A 26,217-nucleotide genomic window follows, 5' to 3' on the forward strand; every position below is an offset into this window, starting at 1 on the left:
CCGAGCCGCTTCTGGGACGCGTCTGAGCCGTAACACGGCGCGTGTGGTGTAATAGCACCCATTGACTAGAGTGGCCGCGATCCTTACGACTGCCGCGGCGCGGCCGTAACGCGACGCAGACGCTCCTGGGCTGCTTCTCAGGTCGATTAAATGAAATCCTTGCTTCCCTCACTTACGTCGTTTCCCTGCGTTTAGTCCCTCCCACCAGGGAAGCATGGAGGGACGCAAGGAAACCACGAGAAGCAGGGAAATGAGTTTTAAGAGCAATGGGACGTCCTTTCCTCCGGAGCGCCACGTGAAGCGACGTCAGTTTGTGATGACGCTGCACAGCTGATCGTCTGACAGCAGCTCTGTCCCCGTTATTTCCCCCCCCCCCCCCCCCCCCCCCGCCTCTGTTAGTACACATTTACTGACACAAACATTTGTATCATCTGTTGTAGACTCAAATACATTAAATAAAATAAGAACTCATTCTCAAAAAAGATAAACGCCATTCTTAAAATTTATAAACGAACAATAGTTGGATTAATATTGATTAGAGTGCACAATAGAAATAAAGTAATTGAGAGAAGAAAAAGAGATATGTTATCTATCAAAACCCAGTTAGATTAACATTCATTGCACACTTTGTGTGTTTGTGTGGATATGCAGCACATTCACATTTTAATAGCACTTAATGACTGACTGGAAATGACAATAAATGAAAATGTAAAACGAAAAAAGCGATCATGAAAATGTTTCCATAAAATGATTTTTGCCCACTTAGTTGTTCAGATATTTCACATATTTGTAACTAAATGAAACATTGATTGAAACAAAACACGGTATAAACTGAGGAGTGAGTCCCGTGAGGTTCATGTGTTTTCTTCACTCTGCTCTCTCTGCTCTCATGTCAAGAAGCATCAGATCAGTGCTCTCATGTGCACTGCCTCGTCCAATCAGTGAGCGATACACAGTAAGGGGGCGGGGTGAGTATCTGAGGATTTCATCGGAGGATGGTCTGGTGGTTCCTCGGTTATCGCTCCTCCATGATCGCTCCTCGCTCCTCGATCCTCGGTCCTCCGGCAGAAATAAGAGCCATGGGACGGTACTCAAGATGGCGCAGGCAAATCAACTTCCGGTGAGACCGAGGACCGAGGAGCGAGGAAATGAAAATAGTCGACCTGAGAAGCAGCCCTGGTGTGTTTTGGGGGTTAGCCTTCCCTAGCCTACAGCACCCGCCGCATAGAGGCATGCATGATGAGTGCCTCTTGGTTATTATTGTTTTAAATCAGCAAATACAATGATGTAAAAGTACAACTTTTGCCTACCAACTTCATGGTAAATGTGCTTATTAAGATAAGGTAAGATAAGATAAGATGGACTTTATTTATGCCGTGGGGAAATTCAGGAGTTTAAAGCAGCAACAGAGTGAGAGTGAAAAACAGGACAGTATATAGCCTGCAGATTCATAAGAGGATAATACAATTACAAATAACGTGTTTCATTATACTGTTGATTAATAAGATATTTAATGAATCCACGTGTCTAGCAGTACATGTCTAGCCATACACTGTATTGTTTTACCAAGACAAACTCCAGAAGGCTCCCTGTTGCAATTACAACATAACATCCACCTGATGGCGACAGACTTTAACACATTATTTTATGAAGTTTTTACCGCATTGATTTGCAATTCATGTAACGGTAAAATAACGTCGAGTAATGCTTAGGTTTCAACTAAACAAAAGTTCTAATTGTAAAGCAAATGTTACATTAATAATGTTATCTCGACAATTAAAGGCCAAGTGATAACAATATTCGACAACATGACTTAAATGTGCCTATATGTTAACCTCTCGGAAACCTTTCTGCCAAAAAATCCAAGATGAGAGTATACTTACTCTTATTGGAAACAACATGGATTTGACCTTTAAAGCTTTATCATAAATATAATTAATTGTGGGATAGTTATTGTCTTCCACCTTATATTTTGCTATGTATCCCAAGTCATTGCATAGTAGCTTAAGGTGTGATAGTAATACATAATAATACGTAGGCTAAATTGAACTTGCAACAAATGTTTTTGTTGGAAGAATGAGCAAAAATGCCAAGCAGCACGTCAAACAAAAAGTAACAAAATGCCACAATGTTAAACATAGGCTCAGCATTAATTAATATTCCAGGAAGCGTCCACTGTTTCTATCTGTTTACTGGCCTGGCTCTGCACTCTCCGCCCATTTAGCGTCACATGTCCTTAACTCGGGTATTATCGAAAAATCCCGGCTCCCTCATTCATCACTTCGTCCTTCCTTTATATTCCAGTCGTGATTTCTTTTTTCCTACAGCACTTAAAGGCAGCGCCGCGTCGCCCCGAACAAACGATCCTGCGAAACAAACAAAGTGAGAGTAAACAAATATGAAACGTCCCGGACAAGTTATAACAGCGACTTTGACAACATTAACTCTTCTACTTTGTCTGTGTTCAGTCAGAGGTAAGTCCTTTTTAAACCACCGACATCGTTTTAATCGCATTCATACACAACTCCTCCTGTTGTTTATGGTTGGGTTCGTACAACAGCAGTCTTCAGTCACTTTTTGAATAGAAGACTTTGGTACATAACTATGTCAACTACTCTTAACCTATTTCTTCTTTCTGTTTTCAATTTTGATGTTTGTCATTCATTAGTTAATATGTATTTTAGGCTACTTCAAGGGACTCCTGAAGCTCCAGTTTTGTTTTTCCTACTGTTTGTTAAGGTCTCTTTGTGATGGGAGAAGTAGGGGATTTTCTGAATGATAAAAGAGGAGATGTGCTCTTTTCTCGGTTATACACGGTTGTATGTCTTGTATACCAAAGTCGTTCAATTGTACAGTTTTTTCCACATCATATAAAATCCATTACCAAATTATATGAAATGACCTCAGGTTTTAGGAAAATATGCAGGGGAAAGCAGTCAACATTTAAGTTGTAAGTCTTTCATACAATAATGTGTGATTAAAAGTGAGACTTATCTTGTATTTAATCAATTAAAAAAAATTAAGATATATTTTACAAGGTGATAATGTTGCAAGAGTCACGTTTGTAAAAAAAATATCACTTGCAGTGATGAAATAAAGTAGGCTTTTTCCCCCTATATTTGACTTGAGTAATTATTTTTTATGCAGATTTATTCGTCTACTACTAAAAATTGCACTTAAAAGCTTTAGGGAATTATCAGATGAGGCTACAATTTCTCAGCCCCTTAACAAGTGTATTATATATCTACAGATGAGTTTATTTGTAATGTTCTAAACACTGAAAGATGATTTGTTCCGTTTCAGGTTGAGAACATTCTCATACTTCTTAAGTTGAAATAGCCATTTAAAAAAACATTTCTGATCAACTGGAAAATGTATTATCACAAAGCTGTAAGGGTAATGCTTCAAACATATGATGGTCTTATATAATATGATGCATTGCTGTAGTTTAAAACTACCCAACATCATATCAAGTTTAAACGTATCACAACCATAAACATAGACAGCAGCAAATGCAAAATGCAACATACATATTAATGCAGGACTAATATTAATCCAAAAAACATTATTGTCAAACTTTGCCCATGTTTCATTTCAGTGCACACTAAATGTAGCATATCAATGACGTGCATCCTTTTAATGAAGGTAGGTTGTAAATGCAGGACTTTCACAGGGTGGTTATCAGTACTTAACTTTAAGTGTATCTCCAGGTGTTCCCCCCCCTGTAAACAATAGTTTTGTATATATTACATTTTCATGAAATATTTTCCCGACTAAACTCACAGTTTGTGTACATTCAGGGGTATGTGCCTCTCTAATGACCCGCCTGTCAGTCAGGTGTGCTGTGTGTCCTCAGCCACCTGCGAGCTTCTGCACTGTCATGTTGTGTAACTCTCAGTCCTCAAAGAGCTGCAAGCAACAGTGCAACGTGCTAATCCTGCAAGCTCTTAATCCTGCACGTGGACATGTTTTGTTGTCAGTTGTCAGAATTATGTTCACTATCTACGCAATAGAAAACATTAACTGCTCTCATAAAGATACCATTCTTTAAAAAATATCAGAAAAAGACAAACAAAATACATTCAAACATTTATAGGGCACCTTTTTGAGTTTTTTCAAATGATCAATAACCAATTTTATAAAACCACATAATATTAATGTTAACTCACATTATTACACATCTTACTCAATTCTGATTGGTCAATTTGGACAATTCATAGGTTGCTAAAAATAGCTAATACACCGCTGCTAAAAACATGACCGTTGCTAAGGAGGATCAAGGTAAATACGTTTGTTTGTCAAAATGCTCAGACTTGTTCTCATGCTGAACCATGTATGCCCAGTTCTTAGACGTTTAACAACTCGGAAATATGTTTATAGTATATCAAAAAAAATTTGAGTACGTTTTTTTTTTATTAAAAGAGGACATTTTCACAGACTCAATGTCATGTGCTCTATTGTTGAGGAGTAGAAGAGAAGGTCTGCAGGATTCACACATTTCCAGTTTTTACCCCAAAGATGCCAGAGAAAGTTGGATGGTGATGACTGCTTGGCATCTACTGACTCAACGTGCTGGTTAAAAAAAACACACTCACAGATGATTAGTTAAGGCTTTGTAACTTTGACAGCTCCAGTGTGACTCGTAACTCTATGCCCTACCACTCCCACTGGAGGTCAAGGCCATAATTCTCCTAATCCAGCCAGAGTCTGTGACTCAGCACGTTGGGCTGAGGCGGCGGCAGCAGCAGCAGCTGTGTTGTTACAGACGCTCAGCCAGACAGAGGAAACACATCCTCTTTTCCCTTCCCAGTACACATTCTGATGGTAAAACTCTGAGCCTGTGATCTGACAGTGGGACAAATATCCCTCGGCTTGTTTGTTTTTTAACGTTATAACTAATATTAATAGAAGCACCTTACCAATGGGATTCTGTATTTTGGAATCTAGACATAGTATACTTGGGACTTAAAGTTAGGATATCTGAGGCTCTGCTGCTTCAGTCTAAATGAAAACATCTAATTAAAATGAACTTGAGCAATTAATATACAAATATCAATAATGTTTCAAATAAAATGTTTCAAATTATTACTTATTATATCTTATACAAATGTAAACACTAAGAAACGTTCAGTACAAGGATCGTTTATCTCGGTGTATGACAATAATACAAAACAAATTAAATCTATCTCTTGGTAAGTCGCCCAACTTTATGCAAGGCAACACTAAATCCCTAGAGAGCATGTTTGAACAAATGTTATTGAATGTTTATGTGATGGTACATTTGGATTTCGCCCCAATACAAATGATTTGTTTCACTTAAAATAAAGATCTAAATTCATTCATTTTGCCAGAGTGACTTGTGACAACCTTCAGGAGTGTGAGCTTTTTCGGTTCAGCCCTGATTTAAACCCGTGGGTTTAAAAGGTAACAGAGATAGCATAACAGGATCAGGAGGCTAAAAGTGTGAATCTAAACAACAAGGTGTTGTAGCGGCTCAACACTCTGCTTTATTATAGCTACTGGCAGGAATGTGTGTTTCTGGTGTCCAAGGCAACATTTGAAATACACCACTCTAAATGTGAAAAGCATAAGCAGTAACTGTTGTAGGACAGTTTTATTTAAAATGTAACTCCCTGTTTTTCTCATTACCTCAGGTGACTTCTGTGAGGTGAATGTTTGTCTCAATGGAGGAACGTGCGTGACAGGGATAGGAGAGGATCCTTTCATCTGCATCTGTGACGATGGCTTCGCTGGAGACACCTGCAACCTGACAGAGACAGGCACGGCTAACTGGAACATTTTGGAATAAAAGCAATGCTCATTCAGAGACCTTATTCTATTTATAACTGATTATCTCCTTCTTCTCTCAGGACCCTGCAGTCCAAACCCCTGTAAGAACGATGGGTCGTGCGATATAATCACTCCCACCAGACGAGGAGACGTTTTTAACGAGTACGTCTGCAAGTGCCAGCCTGGCTTCGAGGGTGCGCACTGCCAGATCAGTAAGTTACTTCTGATCGGATTAGTGAGTCTGAGCTGCTAACACTGTGCACTAACATACAACTACACAACATAAATACATTCAAATTGCTCTCTGAGTTGCAATTTATTTATCCAATACATTTGGAAAGCTTTTATTTAACCATTAAGGGGTGACATGAAGGGTTTATTTTTCAATGAAGATTGTAAGGTTCAAATGAGAAAGCATTGGATAATAAGACTTGTGGATTCTAAAGAAAAAAGAAAACAAACAAGGGAAAGTAGATGATAGTATAGCTGTGTGAGCTCCACGTTCAGCAGACTTTTCTTAAAGTGTGAACACATGAGGATTTTCCATCCTGTCATAGCATCAGTAGTGAAAGACTTGTCAGTTCAGCAGTCCCATGAAAGGGCCTCATTCAGCGGGTTGTGTGGTCATTCTGTTTGGCTAAATAGTAAAAGGCCACTCAAGTCTCTTAGCATGCAGACGCCTTCCACCCAGGTTCATCTGTTTGTGCTCAAGCTTGACCAAATCAGATGGAGGACATGATAACAGTGATTCCCATCACATCCTCTTAATACATGATTTAGACACATTTAGGGAGCTTAGGGTCATTATTGGAAGAGTGGCTTTAGAATAAGAAAAGGAAGAAAATAGAGGATTGTTTTCTCCATCTGAAAGAAAAACACGTAGAATGAAAACTAGTTGTGCTCGGAAGAATACGTTCAGTACTTTAATTCATGCTATTACTGAAGAGGCATTTTTTGTGAATGAACAGTTCACCTCAAAGCCTACAGTCTGACCACCAATTGTAGTCTTCCTGCAGCCTGGCCGTCGACTCCCAAACTATTTCTAATTTTGTTTCAGTCAGACGTCATTGGCTTGTGTTGGGGGTGGAACCTGTCCCATAAACTATGTACAGGAAATGCACAAACATTCATAGTAAAACTAGGGTATGATTTAAAAGGTATTCCAAAGGTTAAAAAGGCTAAATTAATTTGAATATGGAAATATTTTCAATTTGTTTTGCTAGAAACAGTAGAAACAATCAGAACAATTTCAAATTTGGCATGAATGTCAACAGTGTTGCTAAAACATGGAAAGTAATCCCAGTTTAAATCGGGAAGGCTACTTCCAGTCCTTTCTTTTGGGAGCAACGCCTGTTTATCCGTGTTATAAGCTGCCTGTTTGTCACAGCCATGTGTTTGTAGTGACCAATCCTCTTAGTGGTTACAGGAAACATAATTAAACTGACCCATGTGGTGTTAAGTCAACTTGTCAGCTACTTCAGGTCTGAAGTCTGGTAGAGTTCCTTAATGTGAGGGGACATCACAAGTAACATAACATGTGGAGTTTTATTCCAAAATATTAAAAGATAAATGTGTGAAAGCACAGAAGTGTGAAGGCTTAAGGTAAATACTCAAGCACTCAGCGGAGGACACATTTAGCGCTTTGGTAATAGCATAAAGATCACTCATGTTCAACAGGTGGTACTTTTCCCTCATGAAATTGAAGCATGGCACTGCATTACATTAGAAATGACTGGAAACTGAGGAGCTGAAGTAAGGGTTTTTCTCAAAAGTGCACGCCAAAGGAGCTTGAATTGTATGTGTTTTCAAGTGGATCAGCTCAGAGAGTGAGCAACAGGGCGTGGAGCTGCAGACTGTAACCTGCTTGCACTGATGACTGTCTAAATGCATAGGGTAGGTTTCAGGAAACGTAATAAACGTACAAACATCCAATCAAAACCAATAATTCCCTGTGAGATCTATGGTTTTTGACCAGATCATGCAAAGACTATCATTACCAAAGGATGTCAACACATTTCCTCCAGTAAAAACGCACTGTTGATTCTTTCTTTGATCAGCTGGTTTTCTGTCCCTCAGGGAAACCCAACTGTGTGTAGGAAAATAACATTGTATTTGTTGTATCTGAACATTGTTGAATTCAAATGTCTCTAACCATTTGGTTAAGCACCCTGCTAAGGAAATATTTTCGTTTTTTCTAAATGTAATAAGAAGAGTATAATGCTGCTGTCCCGATGAATGTTTGCATCTGTCCTACTCAGCTAAATAAACCATGTAGACAAGCTGAGCAAGCATGCCACCTTGTGGAGGTTTTTCAGTTTTACGGGTGCAGTGTTCAAAGGCTGGAAGTGGCCACATGTTTTGTTGCCATGGTTACAGTGGAATACAAAACAATTATTTTACAGATGGTAAACAAAATACATTTTAAGCTCTGTTTTTGGGTTTGTGCTTTGTGAATATCAGAACTGAGTTTTGTTGTTGTTCACAGTTTAGTTTCAGGGCATACAGAGAACAACAGCTCCATTTATACATTTCAATTTCCATTCATCTGCATACACATCTAAATAAGGAATATAGTAATTGTAGATTGGTAAGGCAAAACTATAATAATAATAATTATAAAAATAAAAACTGATAATAAATTGAAGGGAACATCAATGAATAATAACAAAATATATACATTTATGTATATCACATTACATTTGTGGACTAACTGGATACAACCTTTGAAATCTCTGTCTGTTCACATTCATTGAGTCATGACCCCAACAACACAACACTTTCACCCATGAACAGCTGTGGTCTTTAAACGTGGTTGCCAGGATTGTCCCATCTCCTCAGTGTTGCATTTCTGTCATCGTGTTCGATTAAAGAGAAACAACTTGTCACCAACTGCGTGTTAGAGACACAGTGAGGCTATTGTGGCCCTCCTCTACCTGCCTCAGCCTCCCTCTGTTCTGTCTTTCCCAGTCTCTTTGTGAGCAGGTGTGCGTCACATCTCTAACAATCGCCTTATTTGATGAAGATAAAGTTAATTTGAGGAGTTGAAAATAATAAAGCAATTTGTTTTTGTTCTTTTTCAGATGTGAACGACTGTGCAAACCAGCCCTGTAAGAATGGAGGGAAATGTCGAGATCTCGATGGAGACTACACCTGCCAGTGCCCCTCACCGTATGTTGGGAAGCAGTGCCAGCTACGTATGTTCAAAAACTACACATCGTTTTAAAGTCCTTTATCAGATACCTGTATCCTCATGTCGCTTGCTTGCCCTTAGAAAAACGTTTTAAGCCTTTTCAAAAACAACAGATTTTCACTGATTTGCCAAAATTGAAAAAAATACCATTTGTGAGTTGTATGTATTATAACTTAATTTTGTTGTTGTTGATGTTTTTAAATGTAAAATACCAAATAATGCACCTGACGTTTGTTAGCACCACAATCGCAGTCAACAAAGAGGTTGCACTGTTAATTAATTAAATGTGATTTAAACTATAGAGTGGTTGTAGTAACTATTACAGCCTTGATAATATTTGAATGGCTCTGTACCAGGTTGCACTTCTTTACTCGGGATGGAGGGTGGATCAATCGTGGAGTCCCAGATTTCAGCCTCCTCTGTGCACTACGGCATTATGGGTCTTCAGCGATGGGGCCCGGATCTGGCTCGACTCAACAACCAAGGCATCGTCAACGCCTGGACGTCAGCCGCCCATGACAGGAACCCCTGGATCGAGGTGGGACGAGTGAACACTTTAAAACATGAGGCTTGTGAATGAAAGCTGTGCAGCTGACTTGTTAACTTGTTTGCAACAGATCGATATGCAGAAGAAGATGCGTCTGACGGGCATCATCACTCAGGGAGCCAGTCGCATGGGCACGTCAGAGTACATCAAGGCCTTCAAGGTGGCAAGCAGCTTTGATGGGAACCTTTATATTACTCACAGAGCTGATGGCCAACGGAGGGACAAGGTTAGAGGCCTTCTCTTGTGATACACGGGTTATTTACAATGTTTACCAGCTGAAAACGTCCCTTTAGCTAACTTGGCTATTTTCTGTGTCTGTGTGTGCCATAGGTATTCATTGGCAATGCAGATAACGACAGCACAAAGACCAACCTCTTTGAACCTCCTATCGTAGCCCAGTACATCCGCATCATCCCTGTGGTGTGCCGCAGGGCCTGCACGCTGCGCATGGAGCTGGTGGGCTGTGAACTCAATGGTAAACACACAGAAACATGCCCTTTACAATTCTAATGCAACACAGCATATGAAAAACTTGGCAGATAACAATGGAGATGGAAAAAACTAATGTGATGTTAAAGAAAAAGAGCGGATGGATGACCGTAAGTTCAACCCATGTCTGGCCTCTGTGAACTTAAAGATGTATAAATCCCTGAAGTGAGGAAAGGCTATTGTTTAGCTTTTCCTAAACTGCCTCTTGTTTGACTGTCTTTATGTTCTTGCTGTGGTTATAGCAAAGAAAATGATGACAGACAGTATTTTCTGGGTAAACCTCACTGCGCAACAATCAAAGCAGCAATGCCAAGTTGGCTTGCATAGAGAGAGAAAAACACATTTCTGTTTTCTCTACCTCCATTATTTTGTCCTTCTTTGAACATAACAGGTAAAACATTTACAGAGAAACATTGTGAGTGTTTGTACACAGTGTGCTTGCATTCTTCTACTTTCTTCGCCACATTCTATTCCTTCTTCTTGGTGATTCGCGGGTGTATAAAATGATTTCAGTCTTATTCTCCTGAATTTTTCAAATTGTATTTAAACGGTGAACTTAATTTCTATGGGTATATTCATCTTTTTTTCTTTCCTCTTTCCCTTTCTGTCGCTTTGGTTTCCACTCCCTCCGTCTTTCCGTCTGCTTTTGATTCACAGTTCATTCAAACACGGTAGGTTGCTCAGAGCCCCTGGGAATGAAGTCCCGCCTCATCTCAGACGGGCAGCTAACGGCCTCCAGCTCTTACCGCACGTGGGGCATCGATACCTTCACTTGGCACCCTCAGTTTGCCCGACTTGATAAGCAGGGAAAGACCAACGCCTGGTCTCCTGCACACAACAACCGCTCAGAGTGGATCCAGGTAAGGGAAAACCTCAGCAGTAAAATGCGATTATTGGTTAAGGGTGTGCTTTAAAGCAAGTAGTATAACAGTTGTCCTTGTTCCCTCACCAGGTCGATCTGGAGAAGACATCGCGTCTCACAGGCATCATCACTCAGGGGGCAAAGGACTTTGGAGTGGTGCAGTTTGTGTCAATGTTTAAAGTAGCTTACAGTAACGATGGAGAGTTTTGGAGTACAGTGAAGGAGGAGAAAACTGACTCTGATAAGGTGAACCCCTCAAATGTATTGACTTGATACAGGATACTGTATGCATGTCTTTGTAAATTAGTCAATGCAGATATTTTTTGAAAAGATTCTTAGATTGTTTAATCATTGAAATATCTCCTTCTGAAGAGTTTCTGTCATAAGCTATATCTCTTAAAGTCATACACAAACCTTACAGTTTGTGTTAAATAAGTCCAATATGTCAGCCTCCCTTCTGTCCTCTCTTTCTCTTTATACAAACATATCTTTTTGCTGAACGAGTAGAACCATAGCTTCTTTTTTTGGGAGGACTAGAATATTTTTAGCTGCAATAGCAGGACCAAGATGATCCAACTTTCTTTTCTTTTTTTCGGTCGTAAGGTTGCAGTATGGTTTACAATCCATTCCATTGGATTTCAAATCAAATCAAGTTTTATTTATATAGCACATTTATAAACAATTTTTGGTCGAGCCAAAGTGCTGTACATATAATAAAAATAGCCTACAGCAGAGACACTTTACAGCAAATACAACAGCACAGATTGTACAGAATGAGAAAAACGACACCCTCTATCCTTATTAACTTATTTTCTCTTTTTCAGAATTGTCACATTTAACAGAACATGCTTTGCAATAACATCCACACAATAAATAATTATTTTGTTTTACTTGTCATTCCTTTGCAGCTTTTCCAAGGCAACTTCGACAACAACACCCACAAGAAGAATCTTTTCGAGCCTCCGTTCTACGCCCGATACGTGCGCGTGGTCCCCTGGGAGTGGCATGAGCGCATCACTCTGCGGGTGGAGCTGCTCGGCTGCGATGATTAAAAACTCACTTATAATGTAACAGTGCTGAGGAATAAGAGGAATGGATCTCAAACACAATCATTTGTCCTGTACTCCCTTGGGCTTCTCTGAACAACGATCCTGGACTGTAACACTTGTAGCACTTTTTGACTAGTGACCTTTTTATGTTTTATTTAATAACATTGTTTGACATTGCTCACTGAGAAACGTCTACAAAGTACAACTGATTCAATTGTAATAGCTTTGGATAATAACTAAATGAGCTATTAGTGTTTATTATTTGTTTTCTCTAATAATTCTAATGCATTTTAGGTTCTTTTAAGCCTGTAGACATGATAATAGGGCTCTTCACCTCATCCAGCTGAGTACAACTTTTACTAATTGCTCTGTCCTTCCTTTGCTGTCCAACACTACATTTTAGTTTTAACATTCTGCAGAGGGCCGATAACAAACATCCTCACAAGCACACCCACTGCATCTCACTTTGGCCGACTTTGTAGCACGATAGCGACTATAATGACGCAGGGCCTGTGCAATATAGAGTATATATGGCATTTTCAACTATCCTGGAAGAGATAGTAAAAACCTTTTTTAAATATCGATCTTCAGTACCCCAATCTGTCCATCATGCAACATCATTTTTTTCACATTTTAGCCATTTCATTCTAATTGAATCATGTTTACAACATTGTGAAATATGTAGACATTTGTATAGAAAATATACATTGTTTTACATTCTTTTTTTATTAATATTATTCATTGTTGGTCTTTAAATGATACCATGTATTAAATAAAAATAATTGTTTTGCACACAACATTTCTTTGTCAAGCAGCTGATATCTTGAATGTCACCGGTTACATAAGCCTTTATTTCCAACTGCTTGTTATAACAGTCCTGCTTGGTCTGACAATGTCAGAGGGGGTGTAAGTGGCAGATTTCTGCATGAACAGACTGGTCAGTGAGGCCAGAGAGGACACAAAGGAGCATTTAGGAAGCTTCTCTGCATTGTTCAGATGTTGATATCATCAAAAAGACATATTTTGTGTCCAATCATTGCCCAAAGCTAACATGAAAGGAAGATACAGGATATTTTATTATTTAAGCAGAATCAAAAAGCAAACATTTTGAGGAAATAATATGCCATCAGTCGCATCCTGCTTTCTTGCACCACACTAAGCTGTTGTGAGTCTTCTCCATTTTGGACTACTGGGCTTTTGCCTGCTGTCTACTAGAGTAATTACACCCTTAGACACTCGTCTCCCTGCTAATCTCACAGCCCTGGTATGTTTGGCCCCTGGCAAAGTCTATGATATAAATGAGGTGGAAGACGGAGCATTTCAAACACATCTGTCCACACTGTGTATGCCATTCCTTATATGCGTGGGAGTGTATTTATGTAACATAGCAGGGTTTCCTATAAAAGATCACAGTGCTTCGAGGTCAAAAAAAGTCAGCCAACAGCTGGGCTGATAAAGGGACCCTCTCTAGACATCTGCTTTCAGAAGGTTTAAATGGGAAGCAATGGAGTTTTCTCCCAAGATACTCCTACACAAACAGCTGCAAAACATGAGACTATTTATTAAGGAGGGTTTACTATAATTAAAACAAAAGTGATACTCCCACTTGTGTTTGTGGGAGCAGGACACAAATAACTCATACTGGAAAGTCAATCACGTAGTTCACTTAACCTGTTTTGTAGTATAAAATGTTATAACTTTTGATAATAACTGTCGCCCTAAAAACTGAATGGTTTGGTAGAACAAGATTATGTTTGAAATTGGAAATCGATCAACATTTTTCAGTTAAATCATTTCCTTCTTAAATATTTGAATGTAGCTATTTTTGCAAACAAGTTTGGAAAATGTAATAGTAAGTCCATTTTGTACAATACATTTTAGATTGCTAAATATAATGAAAAAGCAACATTTGTTCCTATTTGACATCAGTCGAAAAACAATACATTTAAAACACTGATGGGTGGGGAGTTCTCTATAGCCATACCTGACATCCTGTCCTCCCTCACTCACAGGTTGGAGAAACGCACACAGGTAAGTTCCCAGTCCTACAGCCTGATAGCGACAGAGCATTACAGCCCTACGTCTCAGTTGGAACACTGAACACTCTTATCATTAACTCACTAAACCTGCACAATATTTGTATTCGACAGAAACTAGAAGAAGCTAATTTATGCCTTTTGTTCGTTGACCACAAACCCATTTGGCGCATCAGACCTTCTGCGACCTCTTGGAGAAACTCACTTGTTCCCAGCAGCAGACTTCTGACTTTTGTGCCACAGTATCAAAGCTTTCCTTTCGACAAGGATTGACACCTCGCAAGCAAAATATCAAGGTGCTTGGGTTCTTTAAGGTAAGTGAGGATAAATCAAAATAAACAAAACGACTGTGTGTCAAACATAGGCTACGTAATCGTTAGGCTCCTAATGAGAGTTCTTAATTTGTTTAATAAGCTTCATTAGCCTATACAACAAAAGATACAGATTATTATTATGACCGCCGTGAGGTTGACTGTTAGCAGTCAGGCGCGATCACACCCGAGACCATTCATAAATTACCGTTTTAATTACAACAAATCAATGTTGCTTGCAATACTTCTGTGCTTGCTAGCTCATTTCGATGAGAGTTGTGCTTAATGAAAAAGCATAATGAAACGTTTTTGTATGCTGGATTTTAGTCCACCTTCTATTTTATATTCAAGTTGTTACTTGTTATTTAAAAGTCTCGATTTTCTTTCAATAGCTTCGTCACGTGACCAAGTGACTCCAAATCAGTTCAGCATTTTATTATACACTTGACACAACAATTGTATTGGATTTTAATCCAGCTTCTGTTTATATAACTATCTTTTCTGATATATTTCATATCATGTGGCCCAGTGACTCCAACTCCACACAAGGTATTATTACAGAGGACAAATGAGACACATCTCTTTTGAAAAAAAATTGGATTTGGGTTTATAGTCCACCTTCTTTTCTATACAAATATATTAGTATGGACATTTCAGCATTTATTTCCTGAAAAGTTTCATCTTTTTTTTAATACCTTCCATGACATGTGACCTGGGGACACCAGATTCGACAAAAGAGATGTGTCCTATTTGTTCAGTGTGTCATTTTGTAGTGATTTGGAACCACTTGGTTACATAACTCAAAGCTATTCAAATCTAAATAAAGGATTTTTTTCCATTTCATCAGTCAAATGCCCTTAACTTAAATGTTGTAGCCTTCAAACAGACCTTTAAAACTATGTAATTTATTTACTCTGATGTCATATAAATCAGTTATCAGAAGCAGTATATTGTGGTGCCACAATGCAGACGCATTATTTGTATTGACTACAGTGCACAAAAGTGGTCGAATTCGCCAAATTACATTTTCATAGAAAATAGTCAGAGCTCACTAACAAGGTGTTGTGCTGCCCTCTACTGACAATCTCCTGTAGAAGCATTCAAAGTCAAAAATACAGAAGTCTGTGTGTCAACGGAAAACTCTAGCAAAAACAATGCAAGCATAATTATTCCACTGTGCTTTAAGGGACTTACAAGCCAAGCCAGATTCCTCTCTGCAGGCTTTAGGGTGGCACAGAGACCACTAATATCAGGATGTGTGTGTTCCTCCTGTCCCCACAGACAGGATGATGATCTGTTGCATCCAAATCCTGCTGTTGTTGGGTGTTCAGCTGGCTCTTTCAATCCCCAACTTCTTCTACCATGACTTTCGCAAAGGAAATGGAAACAAAGAAAGTATGCACACAATCAATAAATGATTTTTGTCAAAATTGTTTTTATATGTGTTCTTTCAGTCCATCCTTTAAACTCCATTCTTGTATGTAATGTCTATATTTCCTATAGTTCACTTCAGTGGTGTGAAGCTCCATGTGGACTCTGCTCAGCCTGCAGTGTTTGCAGCCACAGGGGATAATGTCACGCTGCCATGCAGGTTTTGGTATGAGCCCGAGTTGACCTCACCAAGGGAACCCCGGGTCAAGTGGTCCTGGCAGCCTGCAGCTGGGGGACATGAGACAGACGTGCTGGTGGCTATCGGCTCTCGAAGTCGAAGTTTTGGGGAATTCAGGTTGATAAAAAAATGAATAATGATTATATATTGTTCTCTTATTAGGGACTGTATGATCTTGTTTGTCTTTTAACTCACAGTATGTCTCTTGGTCAGGGGTCGTGTGCAGATCAGACAGGATTTCCCAGGAGACGCCGCACTTGTGATGACTAACCTAATGTTAAATGATACAGGCCGTTACCACTGTGAGGTCGTGGACGGACTGGAGGACAAGAGCACTTCAGTTTATTTGGAGTTACGGGGTATATGTACACTGATACACTGCTCTCCATTCTCAAGCGGCAATAAGAGTCCAACAATACTCTTCAGAGGTCCATTTTTTAAAGATAGGCAGATGTTTAGAAGAAGACAGGCTTCTTGTAATCTTTGCACTTGATTAATATATTCTATTCTTCTGTACAAAGAGATTTGTTTCAATCTCTTTATTGTCCCTCCAGGCAAAATTAGGTTTACAGTGGGCAAAAACACAAACATAAAAGAGGACCTGGGCAATTAATGGTAACTGTTACAGCCAACAATGAAGTAAAACATATTATTTTTCCCGTAAAACTATCAAACTATTGTAATAGTAGCTATTATGAAGTGATGCTGAAGATTTTTTGTGGTAGAATGTTGATGAATGTAAACGCTTTTTTTCACAGCAGAAATTTTTTCATAGACACACAGGTGTTATATTAACAATAACGAGGTAAAGTGTCCCAGTGAGTAACACTGAAGGCCTCTCATCAATTCCTCCACACAGGTGTGGTGTTTCCCTACCAGCACCCTCGTGGTCACTACCACCTCAGCTTCCTGGCAGCCCAGCAGGCCTGTGAGCAGCAGGCCTCCACACTGGCCACCTTCTCCCAGCTCTTCCAGTCCTGGAAGGAGGGCCTGAACTGGTGCAATGCAGGCTGGCTGGCTGACGGGACCGTCCAGTACCCCATGACCCGGCCCAGAGTGCCCTGCGGAGGGGACGGCCTGGCCCCAGGTGTCCGGAGCTACGGCAGACGGCACCTGCAGCTTCATCGTTATGATGTCTTTTGCTTCTCCTCTACACTCCAAGGTGAGATGGTGTGAAATCTAACAATGTGATAGGTTCAAAATCTGGTTCCAGAGAAGCTCTTTTTCAGAATCTATAACAGAAAAAAAGGATTAAAAATGATTACGAGTGTCTCATCTGAATATTATCTTTATGTGCAGGACAGTTTGAAGTAAATGAGCAGAATTACCTTTATTTTAAGTCAACAGTCTCACTCTTGGACGTCTGCTGTCTAATGTTGGAGGTCTGAAACACAAACACTTTGAACTATCATATCCAGTCTGCAGAGAGTTCTCTTAATAATAACAATACATGTTTTCTTCAAAGGTAAAGTCTACTATCTGCAACCCTCTCACACGATGAACCTGACGGAGGCCCAGCAGGCGTGCCAGGAGGACGGAGCACAAGTCGCCAAAGTGGGACAGCTGTACGCCGCCTGGAAGCTCTCAGTGCTGGACCGCTGTGACGCAGGCTGGCTGGCTGATGGAAGCGTTCGGTATCCCATCACCAGGCCCCGGAGAAACTGTGGCCCCTCAGAGCCAGGGGTGCACAGTTTCGGCTTCCCTCCTCCACAGCACAAACACGGGGTCTACTGCTACAAGTCAGGGGATGAATTAATGTAGAACCATTCTCGAATTGGGGGTCAGAAATGCAAAGATGGCACAATTTTCCTTAAAAACGTGAATCCTTATGAGCATTCTTGTCATTATAACTGTGTACATTTTGGAAACCTAGGCCTAAGTGTGCAGTGAGAATTAACAGGAGGGAAATAGCAGAACCTTTTTTTTTAGATTAAAGAAAAATATATAACGTATATACCTTTGAGCGCTAATGCCTTGTATTTGTTTGTAGATTATGTTTGTATGGTTATGAATACGCTTTCAAAATGATTATGAAGAACAGACAACCCATTATTACCACCTTCTTGTCTTGCGTGTAATGCAGTAATTTCCTAGAATGCATGGTTTGAGCTATTTCCGAGTAATGTCTTCACTGTCCTTTGTAAATGCATGTGACAATAAAAAAGTTAGTTAGAAGAGAGTTGAGTTCCTCCTATTACTGTACGTCATCCTCCTCTCCCTCACTTGTACAATTGACAATGACAACAAAATAAATGGAAGAAGTAGATGGGAATCAATCAACTATGATATTCACAGGAGAAACAGAACATAAACCAAAGACAAATTAGAAATATCAAAAAAAGATCACTTGATACTGTAAACATCAACAAGCCATTATAATTCTGCGTATTTCAAGTAAAAAAAAAAAGTTCTTACAAGACAATGTACTGTCTTGTAAGTTGATATGTTGGTATAGAAGACAGACATTGAAGCAAGGTATATTTACATTCAAACATTTTCTACACAATATACTCTTTATTTCTATTTCACGTGCCATTACTATGAAGTTGTAATAGTAAGACATATTTTTGCAACTTGTGATGACAATATTAATATTGTTTTCAAACACAAAGAAATAATTGAAAGCTCAACATTTAAAATAAAAAAACAGTAGTGTTTCCCTTTCTCTGTGGGAAACACTACTGTTTTTTGTGCGTGTGTGTGTGCGTGTATGTGTGCGTGTGTGTGTGCATGTGTGTCTTTTGATCTAAAAAGTAGCAACACTTGTCACAGCCAGCAGATGGCAGTCACATGTTTGTATGTTTTTGGGTGGACAATAAGAGCAGAACAAAATTTGCAGAAACTATTAAACAATATAAACTCTCTCAGTTACATCACAAATAAACAACCTTTAATGAAATTGAAGGTTTACACCACCACATGCGTCATGATCCACCAACAGTATCACACGGCCAGATTGAATCAATGGATTTAAAAGATTGTCATGAATTTACTGTGAACAAACTGCAGTCATGCAGAAAATGTGGCATTTATGGTAATACAATCATATTAAATGTGAATAATGCAGGATGAAAGAAATGTGACTGCTGGAAATCAGAGGTGAAATGTGACGTCCGAACAGGGAGGGGGAGGAGAGCGAAGCAGCATAGAGAACACAGTGTACACTCACAGAAGTGTGTTCACGTACTCCTCGATCTCTCAGGTTTATGAGACATACGTATGGGGGACAGTGGGATATTTGCCATGTGGCTGGTTTTAGTGTCTCAGGCCTTCATGTCAGGAAACACAATGACAAATGATTTGGTTATAAAATCACTCACGGCTGAGGGTTAACTTAGTCTCAGTGTGAATCTCAATGTGTTCTGTTCATTAAGCTATGAAAATGATCATACTTACTGCTTTAGCAACCAGAAAGTGCCAAGTTCAAGATTAATGCAATATTGAATTATTAGGAAAGGATACTGTATACTGCCACAACAACTGAAATATGTTGAAAGGAAGTGGATTTGTGCTCTGACCTCCACACCCGTGACTGAAAGTGTGTGAAACAATATTTGTGTGAGTGGAAACACACTCATTTAGGCATTTATTCAAAGAAAATAAGTTACTTACTAAAAACAAGTGCCAAATAAAAAAAGTATTGTTCAGTTTTAAATCACAAAGCACTTTTAGCTCCATCTTGCATGACAAAATGTTGTTCTTTCTTTTATTTTTTACATAAAAAACAATACAATTGTGTGGGTTTTTACATTGTTAAGTCAAATTATTATTTCTTGTCAGTCACTGAACCTTGTATTTCCATTTTAGACTACCTGTTTCTTGTGTCTTGTTTACTAATACTTCTATACTACACTAGATTTCTGTTGATGTACTTTATTAATCTGTCAGCTACAGTTACTCATTACTTTTCAGATTGACATTTTTCTTACAAATCAAATTACATTATGTTGTATGTCGTCCTTATTGTTGTTCTGTTGTTTTTATATTACATGTGTAACATGTAACATAAAATATACTCTGTATAATTGTTCTGTAGTTATTGTAGCTAAAACGGCTAAATCGCTTTTGAGAGATTTTAAATCTCAGATCTGCTCAGGCGAAACCTGCTTCACAGGTCTCAGCTCTCAATCCTGCATTATAATATAGGCAGGGCCAGTCTATTGATTGCGTGAAGTACAACCGCGTGACTCAGTCATCTTTCACCTAAAAAAGCATTTAAATACCGCATTTAAAATCTGATGAACTCAGTGTACATCTGACCGGGTGACGACATTTCCTATTGACGCAGCAACCACTGTAAGTTATATTCTTGTTTAATTAGACTTCTCGGTTTCATTTATTCTACTCTGTATAATTGTTCTGTAGTTATTGTAGCTAAAACGGCTAAATCGCTTTTGAGAGATTTTAAATCTCAGATCTGCTCAGGCGAAACCTGCTTCACAGGTCTCAGCTCTCAATCCTGCATTATAATATAGGCAGGGCCAGGGGCGGCGGGTGCTGTAGGCTAGGGAAGGCTAAGCCTTCCCAAATATTTGTGTAACTGCATCCTGGTAAAATACAAATATAATGTCTTTGACATTAGCGCTGCTATGCAGCCACCTGTGCCCTGTACGAAGCCAGTTCAACAGACCCTGGATATGCTTGAGTTATCTTAACTAACCCTAACAAACGCGATCTCGCTAAACGGTCCTACGGCGCTGGTTATCAACTCGGTAAATCAAGCCAGGGTTTCTCTCTCCAGCTGAGAACGCGTTCACGTGAAAGGGGCGGGGTTAGCTACATTTGACCAATCACAAACAGGAACAAGTGTACTGACAGCGCAACATCATACTTCATTAATGAAAAGTAAACTAATATTAGACAAATATGAACTTTAAACATCCATGATGACTTAAACATATAATCCAGGATACAAGCCACATAGTTGCACCTGCAAGGAGAATACAGAACAACTCGTTAAAAAATAAACTAGCGAGTGTTTGAAAGCGTACAACAGTTTTATGATACTGCCCCATCTAAAACACGAGGGGATCTGACTTTATTACATTTGAGTTGAGTGTTTCGTCAACTTAATGTGTTGCTTAAAATAATACGTCTGCATACAGTATATGTGACAATGTAACTAAGTCTTGCACGGCCAGATACGGCTCGAGAAGCTGACTCAGATAAGGAAATATTGTGATATCGATGTGAGATCGATGATGTGATTGATGATGTGATATGAATGATAAGTGCGACACGTCGGCGTCTTCTCTGCATACGGCAGTTTAAACTGCATTTCCTTTTTCCTGTAATATGACTTGATAGATTTAAACTCCGCACACTGAGCTCTGATCGGTCAGCAAGCGGTGCTTTCATTGAGTTGATCTCTTTTCTATAGACGCCGGAGGCGGGCAGCGTAAGATGAAAAAAAAAGTAATTTAGCCTTCCCAAACCTGAGCCTCACGCGCCGCCTATGGGCAGGGCCAGTCTATTGATTGCGTGAAGTACAACCGCGTGACTCAGTCATCTTTCACCTAAAAAAGCATTTAAATACCGCATTTAAAATCTGATGAACTCAGTGTACATCTGACCGGGTGACGACATTTCCTATTGACGCAGCAACCACTGTAAGTTATATTCTTGTTTAATTAGACTTCTCTGTTTCATTTATTCTACTCTGTATAATTGTTCTGTAGTTATCGTAGCTAAAACGGCTAAATCGCTTTTGAGAGATTTTAAATCTCAGATCTGCTCAGGCGAAACCTGCTTCACAGGTCTCAGCTCTCAATCCTGCATTATAATATAGGCAGGGCCAGTCTATTGATTGCGTGAAGTACAACCGCGTGACTCAGTCATCTTTCACCTAAAAAAGCATTTAAATACCGCATTTAAAATCTGATGAACTCAGTGTACATCTGACCGGGTGACGACATTTCCTATTGACGCAGCAACCACTGTAAGTTATATTCTTGTTTAATTAGACTTCTCTGTTTCATTTATTCTACTCTGTATAATTGTTCTGTAGTTATTGTAGCTAAAACGGCTAAATCGCTTTTGAGAGATTTTAAATCTCAGATCTGCTCAGGCGAAACCTGCTTCACAGGTCTCAGCTCTCAATCCTGCATTATAATATAGGCAGGGCCAGTCTATTGTCGCCCATCAGCTGTAGATAGTTAACTAATTAGAGGGGCGTGCCCCTACAGCTGTGAGAACTCAGCAATCAGGCGTCCATTTTAGGTAGCTCTTTCCTGGAGCGTCAGCTTAAGCGTCAGACAGCCGAAGACTGACAAAGACATTGGAGTCCTACGGGAGTAAGACTGACAAAGACATTGGAGTCCTACGGGAGTCACGAGGGAGGCAAAGAGGAGGCAAATCCTACTCTGATTGAGCTGGTGTCTTATTTCACTTTTCTTTAGTTTTCTAACCCCTCATGCTATAATCATGTGTATTTTCTCCATTCCTGTTCATGTGTGTTCTCGCAATTATCACTGGCCCCGTGTATCTCGTAATCAATATAACCGGCCTGCTCTCGTCTATCCCACATGCTCCACTGAGATCCAACATCTAGTTTCAGGTGGCCTGTGGAATTGCCAGACAGCTGTTCCTAAGGCTGACTTCATCTCTGGCTACGCCTCCCTGCAATCTCTGGATTTCCTTGCTCTCACTGAGACCTGGATTACTCCATCCAACACATCCACCCCAGCAGCTCTCTCCACTGCATATTCCTTCTCCCATACACCCAGACCAACTGGCAGAGGAGGTGGCACTGGTCTCCTGCTCTCTCCCAAATGGAGCTTTTCCCTCTTCAAGCTACCTAACTTCACTCCTTCCACCTTTGAATTCCATGCCGTCACAGTAACCCATCCTATACAGTTAACCATTGTTGTTCTCTACTGTCCACCAGGCGCCTTGGGGGACTTCTTGGAGGAATTAGATAATCTCCTCTCACACATCCCTGAAACTGGCCCTCCCGCTGTACTTCTCGGAGACTTCAACCTCCAGACGGGGAAGATAGACGAACTAACATCCCTGTTAACCGCCTTTGCTTTCTCACTGTCTCCGTCCCCACCGACTCATAAAGCTGGCAATGTCCTTGATCTCATATTCTCAAGGAACTGCGCTACTTCTAACCTCTCTGTAAACCCGCTCCACACATCCGATCACTTCTTCATTTCATTCTCTCTACCCCTTTCCAAACATAACAAACTAATCTCTTCTCATCCTGCACTTGTCCGCCGTAACCTTCGTTCCCTCTCCCCCTCTACCTTTGCCTCGTCAGTGCTCTCAGCCCTCCCTTCCTCTGACTCGTTCCAACTCCTGCCTTCAAACTCTGCTGCAGAATCTCTCCTCTCTACTCTCTCATCCACTCTGGACTCTCTCTGTCCTCTCACATCTCGGCAGGCTCGTCAGTCCCCTCCTGCTCCCTGGCTAAATGATGCACTGCGTGCTAATAGAACCGTCCTTAGGGCAGCAGAGCGGAAACGGTGGAAATCCAAACACCGTGACGACCTCCTAACCTATCAGGCTCTCCTCTCCTCTTTCTCTGCTTCGATCTCTCAGGCAAAAAGCACTTCCTTTCAAGATAAGATCCAATCTTCCTATTCCAATCCCAAAAAACTATTTTCCATCTTCTCCACCCTCTTGGACCCTCCAAAAGCCCCTCCCCCCTCCTCACTTCTGTCAAGCGACTTTGTTACCCACTTTGAAAAAAAAAAGGTTGATGATATTTGCTCTTCTTTTTCTGACTCACCTTTACTCACCGCTGGGTCACCAGACCCTCCTTCCACCAACACACTAACCTCCTTTTCCCCTCTCTCTCCAAGTGAGGTTCTTACCCTCATTACCTCTGCCCGCCCTACCACCTGTCCTCTGGACCCTATCCCTTCAAACCTCCTTCAGACTATCGCTCCTGATATTCTACCATTTCTCACCCATTTCATCAACACTTCTCTAACTTCTGGTCACTTTCCAAACAGTCTCAAGGAGGCAAGAGTAAACCCTCTCCTAAAGAAACCTACTCTCAACCCGTCTGATGTTATAAACTACAGGCCTGTCTCTCTCCTCCCGTTCCTGTCTAAATCACTTGAACGCGCTGTCTTTAAACAACTCTCCTGTTATCTCCATGAGAACAACCTTCTGGATCCGCACCAGTCTGGTTTCAAGGCAGGTCACTCCACAGAAACTGCTCTCATTGCTGTCACGGAGGAACTGCACACTGCCAAAACTGCATCCCTCTCCTCTGTCATCATCCTGTTGGACCTGTCTGCTGCATTCGACACGGTGAATCATCAGATCCTCCTTCGCACTCTCCAAAAACTTGGAGTTTCAGGCTCTGCACTTTCCCTCCTCACCTCATATCTGAAAGACCGTACCTACAGGGTGACTTGGAGAGGGTCTGAGTCCAACCCTTGTCAATTAACTACAGGGGTCCCTCAGGGCTCTGTTCTTGGTCCCCTCCTCTTCTCCCTGTACACAAACTCGCTCGGATCAGTCATTAGCCCGCATGGTTTTTCATACCACTGCTACGCTGACGACACCCAATTAATTCTGTCCTTTCCCCGCTCAGAGACCCAGGTCGTCGCACGCATCTCTGCTTGTCTAGCTGACATCTCTCAGTGGATGTCTGCTCATCACCTCAAGCTCAACCTTGACAAGACTGAGCTGCTCTTCCTTCCGGGAAAAGATTGTCCCACTCTTGACCTAACAATCAACATTGGCACCTCAGTTGTTTCCCCGACTCAGACTGCAAGGAATCTGGGTGTGATCCTAGATAACAAACTGTCCTTCACTGCAAACATTGCTGCTACAACCCGCTGCTGCAGATACACGCTTTACAACATCAGGAAGATACGTCCCCAGCTGACACAGAAAGCGACGCAGGTTCTGGTCCAGGCTCTCGTCATCTCACGCCTAGACTACTGCAACTCCCTCCTGGCTGGTCTACCTGCATGTGCCATCCGACCTCTGCAGCTCATCCAGAATGCAGCGGCTCGTCTGGTCTTCAACCTACCTAAATTTTCCCACACCATTCCGCTCCTCCGCTCCCTTCACTGGCTTCCAGTAACTGCTAGAATCCACTTCAAGACACTGGTACTTGCTTACCATGCTGCGAATGGATCTGGCCCTTCGTACATTACATTACATTGCATTTATCCAAAGCGACTTACAATAAGTACATTCGACCAGGAAGACACAACCTTGAAGAAAACAGAATCATATAAGTACATCAGGTTTCATAGAGCCAAACATTTCAAGTGCTACTCAACTGGCTTTAGGTAAGCCAGTCCTTTATTAGTATAAAAGTGCTTCGTTAATAGTTCTAACGCTCGAAGTGGAGTCGAAAGAGATGAGTTTTCAGTTTGCGCCGGAAGATGTGCAAGCTATCTGCCGTCCTGATGTCAATGGGGAGCTCATTCCACCATCTTGGAGCCAGGACAGCAAACCCACGTGTTTTAGCCGATGGGAACTTGGGTCCCCCTCGCAGCGAGGGCGCAACGAGTCGTTTGGCTGATGCAGAGCGTAGTGCACGCGCTGGGGTGTACGGTTTAACCATGTCCTGGATGTAGGAAGGGCCAGATCCATTCGCAGCATGGTAAGCAAGTACCAGTGTCTTGAAGTGGATTCTAGCAGTTACCGGAAGCCAGTGAAGGGAGCGGAGGAGCGGAGTGGTGTGGGAGAATTTAGGAAGGTTGAAGACCAGACGAGCCGCTGCATTCTGGATGAGCTGCAGAGGTCGGATGGCACATGCAGGTAGACCAGCCAGGAGGGAGTTGCAGTAGTCTAGGCGTGAGATGACGAGAGCCTGGACCAGAACCTGAGTCGCTTTCTGAGTCAGCTGGGGACGTATCTTCCTGATGTTGTAAAGCGTGTATCTGCAGCAACGGGTTGTAGCAGCGATGTTTGCAGTGAAGGACAGGTTGTTATCTAGGGTCACACCCAGATTCCTTGCAGTCTGAGTCGGGGAAACAACTGAGGTGCCGATGTTGATTGTTAGGTCAAGAGTGGGACAATCTTTTCCCGGAAGGAAGAGCAGCTCAGTCTTGTCAAGGTTGAGCTTGAGGTGGTGAGCAGACATCCACTGAGAGATGTCAGCTAGACAAGCAGAGATGCGTGCAACGACCTGGGTCTCTGAGCGGGGAAAGGACAGAATTAATTGGGTGTCATCAGCGTAGCAGTGGTAAGAAAAACCATGCGGGCTAATGACTGATCCAAGCGAGTTTGTGTACAGGGAGAAGAGGAGGGGACCAAGAACAGAGCCCTGAGGGACCCCTGTAGTTAATTGACAAGGGTCGGACTCAGACCCTCTCCAAGTCACCCTGTAGGTACGGTCTTTCAGGTATGAGGTGAGGAGG

At 41.0% G+C, this 26,217-nt stretch overlaps 2 protein-coding genes across 5 annotated transcripts; both read left to right on the top strand.

The window, feature by feature from the left end:
- Positions 1 to 2,256: 2,256 nt before the first annotated feature.
- LOC117549222 (EGF-like repeat and discoidin I-like domain-containing protein 3) lies at positions 2,257 to 12,724 on the top strand. Its single transcript, XM_034220921.1, has 10 exons — positions 2,257 to 2,474; positions 5,655 to 5,780; positions 5,871 to 6,002; positions 8,871 to 8,984; positions 9,337 to 9,518; positions 9,598 to 9,753; positions 9,858 to 10,002; positions 10,674 to 10,876; positions 10,969 to 11,124; positions 11,787 to 12,724. The coding sequence occupies exons 1-10, from the start codon at positions 2,399 to 2,401 to the stop codon at positions 11,928 to 11,930; spliced, it is 1,434 nt and encodes a 477-aa protein (XP_034076812.1). The 5' UTR covers positions 2,257 to 2,398; the 3' UTR covers positions 11,931 to 12,724.
- A 1,194-nt stretch (positions 12,725 to 13,918) lies between these two features.
- On the top strand, positions 13,919 to 18,062 carry LOC117549236 (hyaluronan and proteoglycan link protein 3-like). 4 transcript variants are annotated; one of them, XM_034220941.1, is made up of 8 exons: positions 13,919 to 13,958; positions 14,140 to 14,277; positions 15,556 to 15,669; positions 15,778 to 16,000; positions 16,097 to 16,242; positions 16,743 to 17,045; positions 17,224 to 17,265; positions 17,349 to 18,062. In XM_034220941.1, exons 3-8 carry the CDS (start codon positions 15,561 to 15,563, stop codon positions 17,642 to 17,644), a joined length of 1,119 nt encoding a protein of 372 aa, XP_034076832.1. In that variant the 5' UTR covers positions 13,919 to 13,958; positions 14,140 to 14,277; positions 15,556 to 15,560; the 3' UTR covers positions 17,645 to 18,062. The 4 variants fall into 4 exon arrangements, with proteins under 4 accessions (XP_034076832.1, XP_034076833.1, XP_034076835.1 ...); XM_034220942.1 differs by having other exon boundaries at positions 13,946 to 13,958; positions 14,078 to 14,277; XM_034220944.1 differs by lacking the exon at positions 13,919 to 13,958 and having other exon boundaries at positions 13,982 to 14,277; positions 17,183 to 17,265.
- Positions 18,063 to 26,217: the final 8,155 nt, after the last annotated feature.

The sequence above is a fragment of the Gymnodraco acuticeps genome, unplaced genomic scaffold (assembly GCF_902827175.1).
Source record: "Gymnodraco acuticeps unplaced genomic scaffold, fGymAcu1.1, whole genome shotgun sequence".
Lineage (NCBI taxonomy): Eukaryota > Metazoa > Chordata > Actinopteri > Perciformes > Bathydraconidae > Gymnodraco > Gymnodraco acuticeps.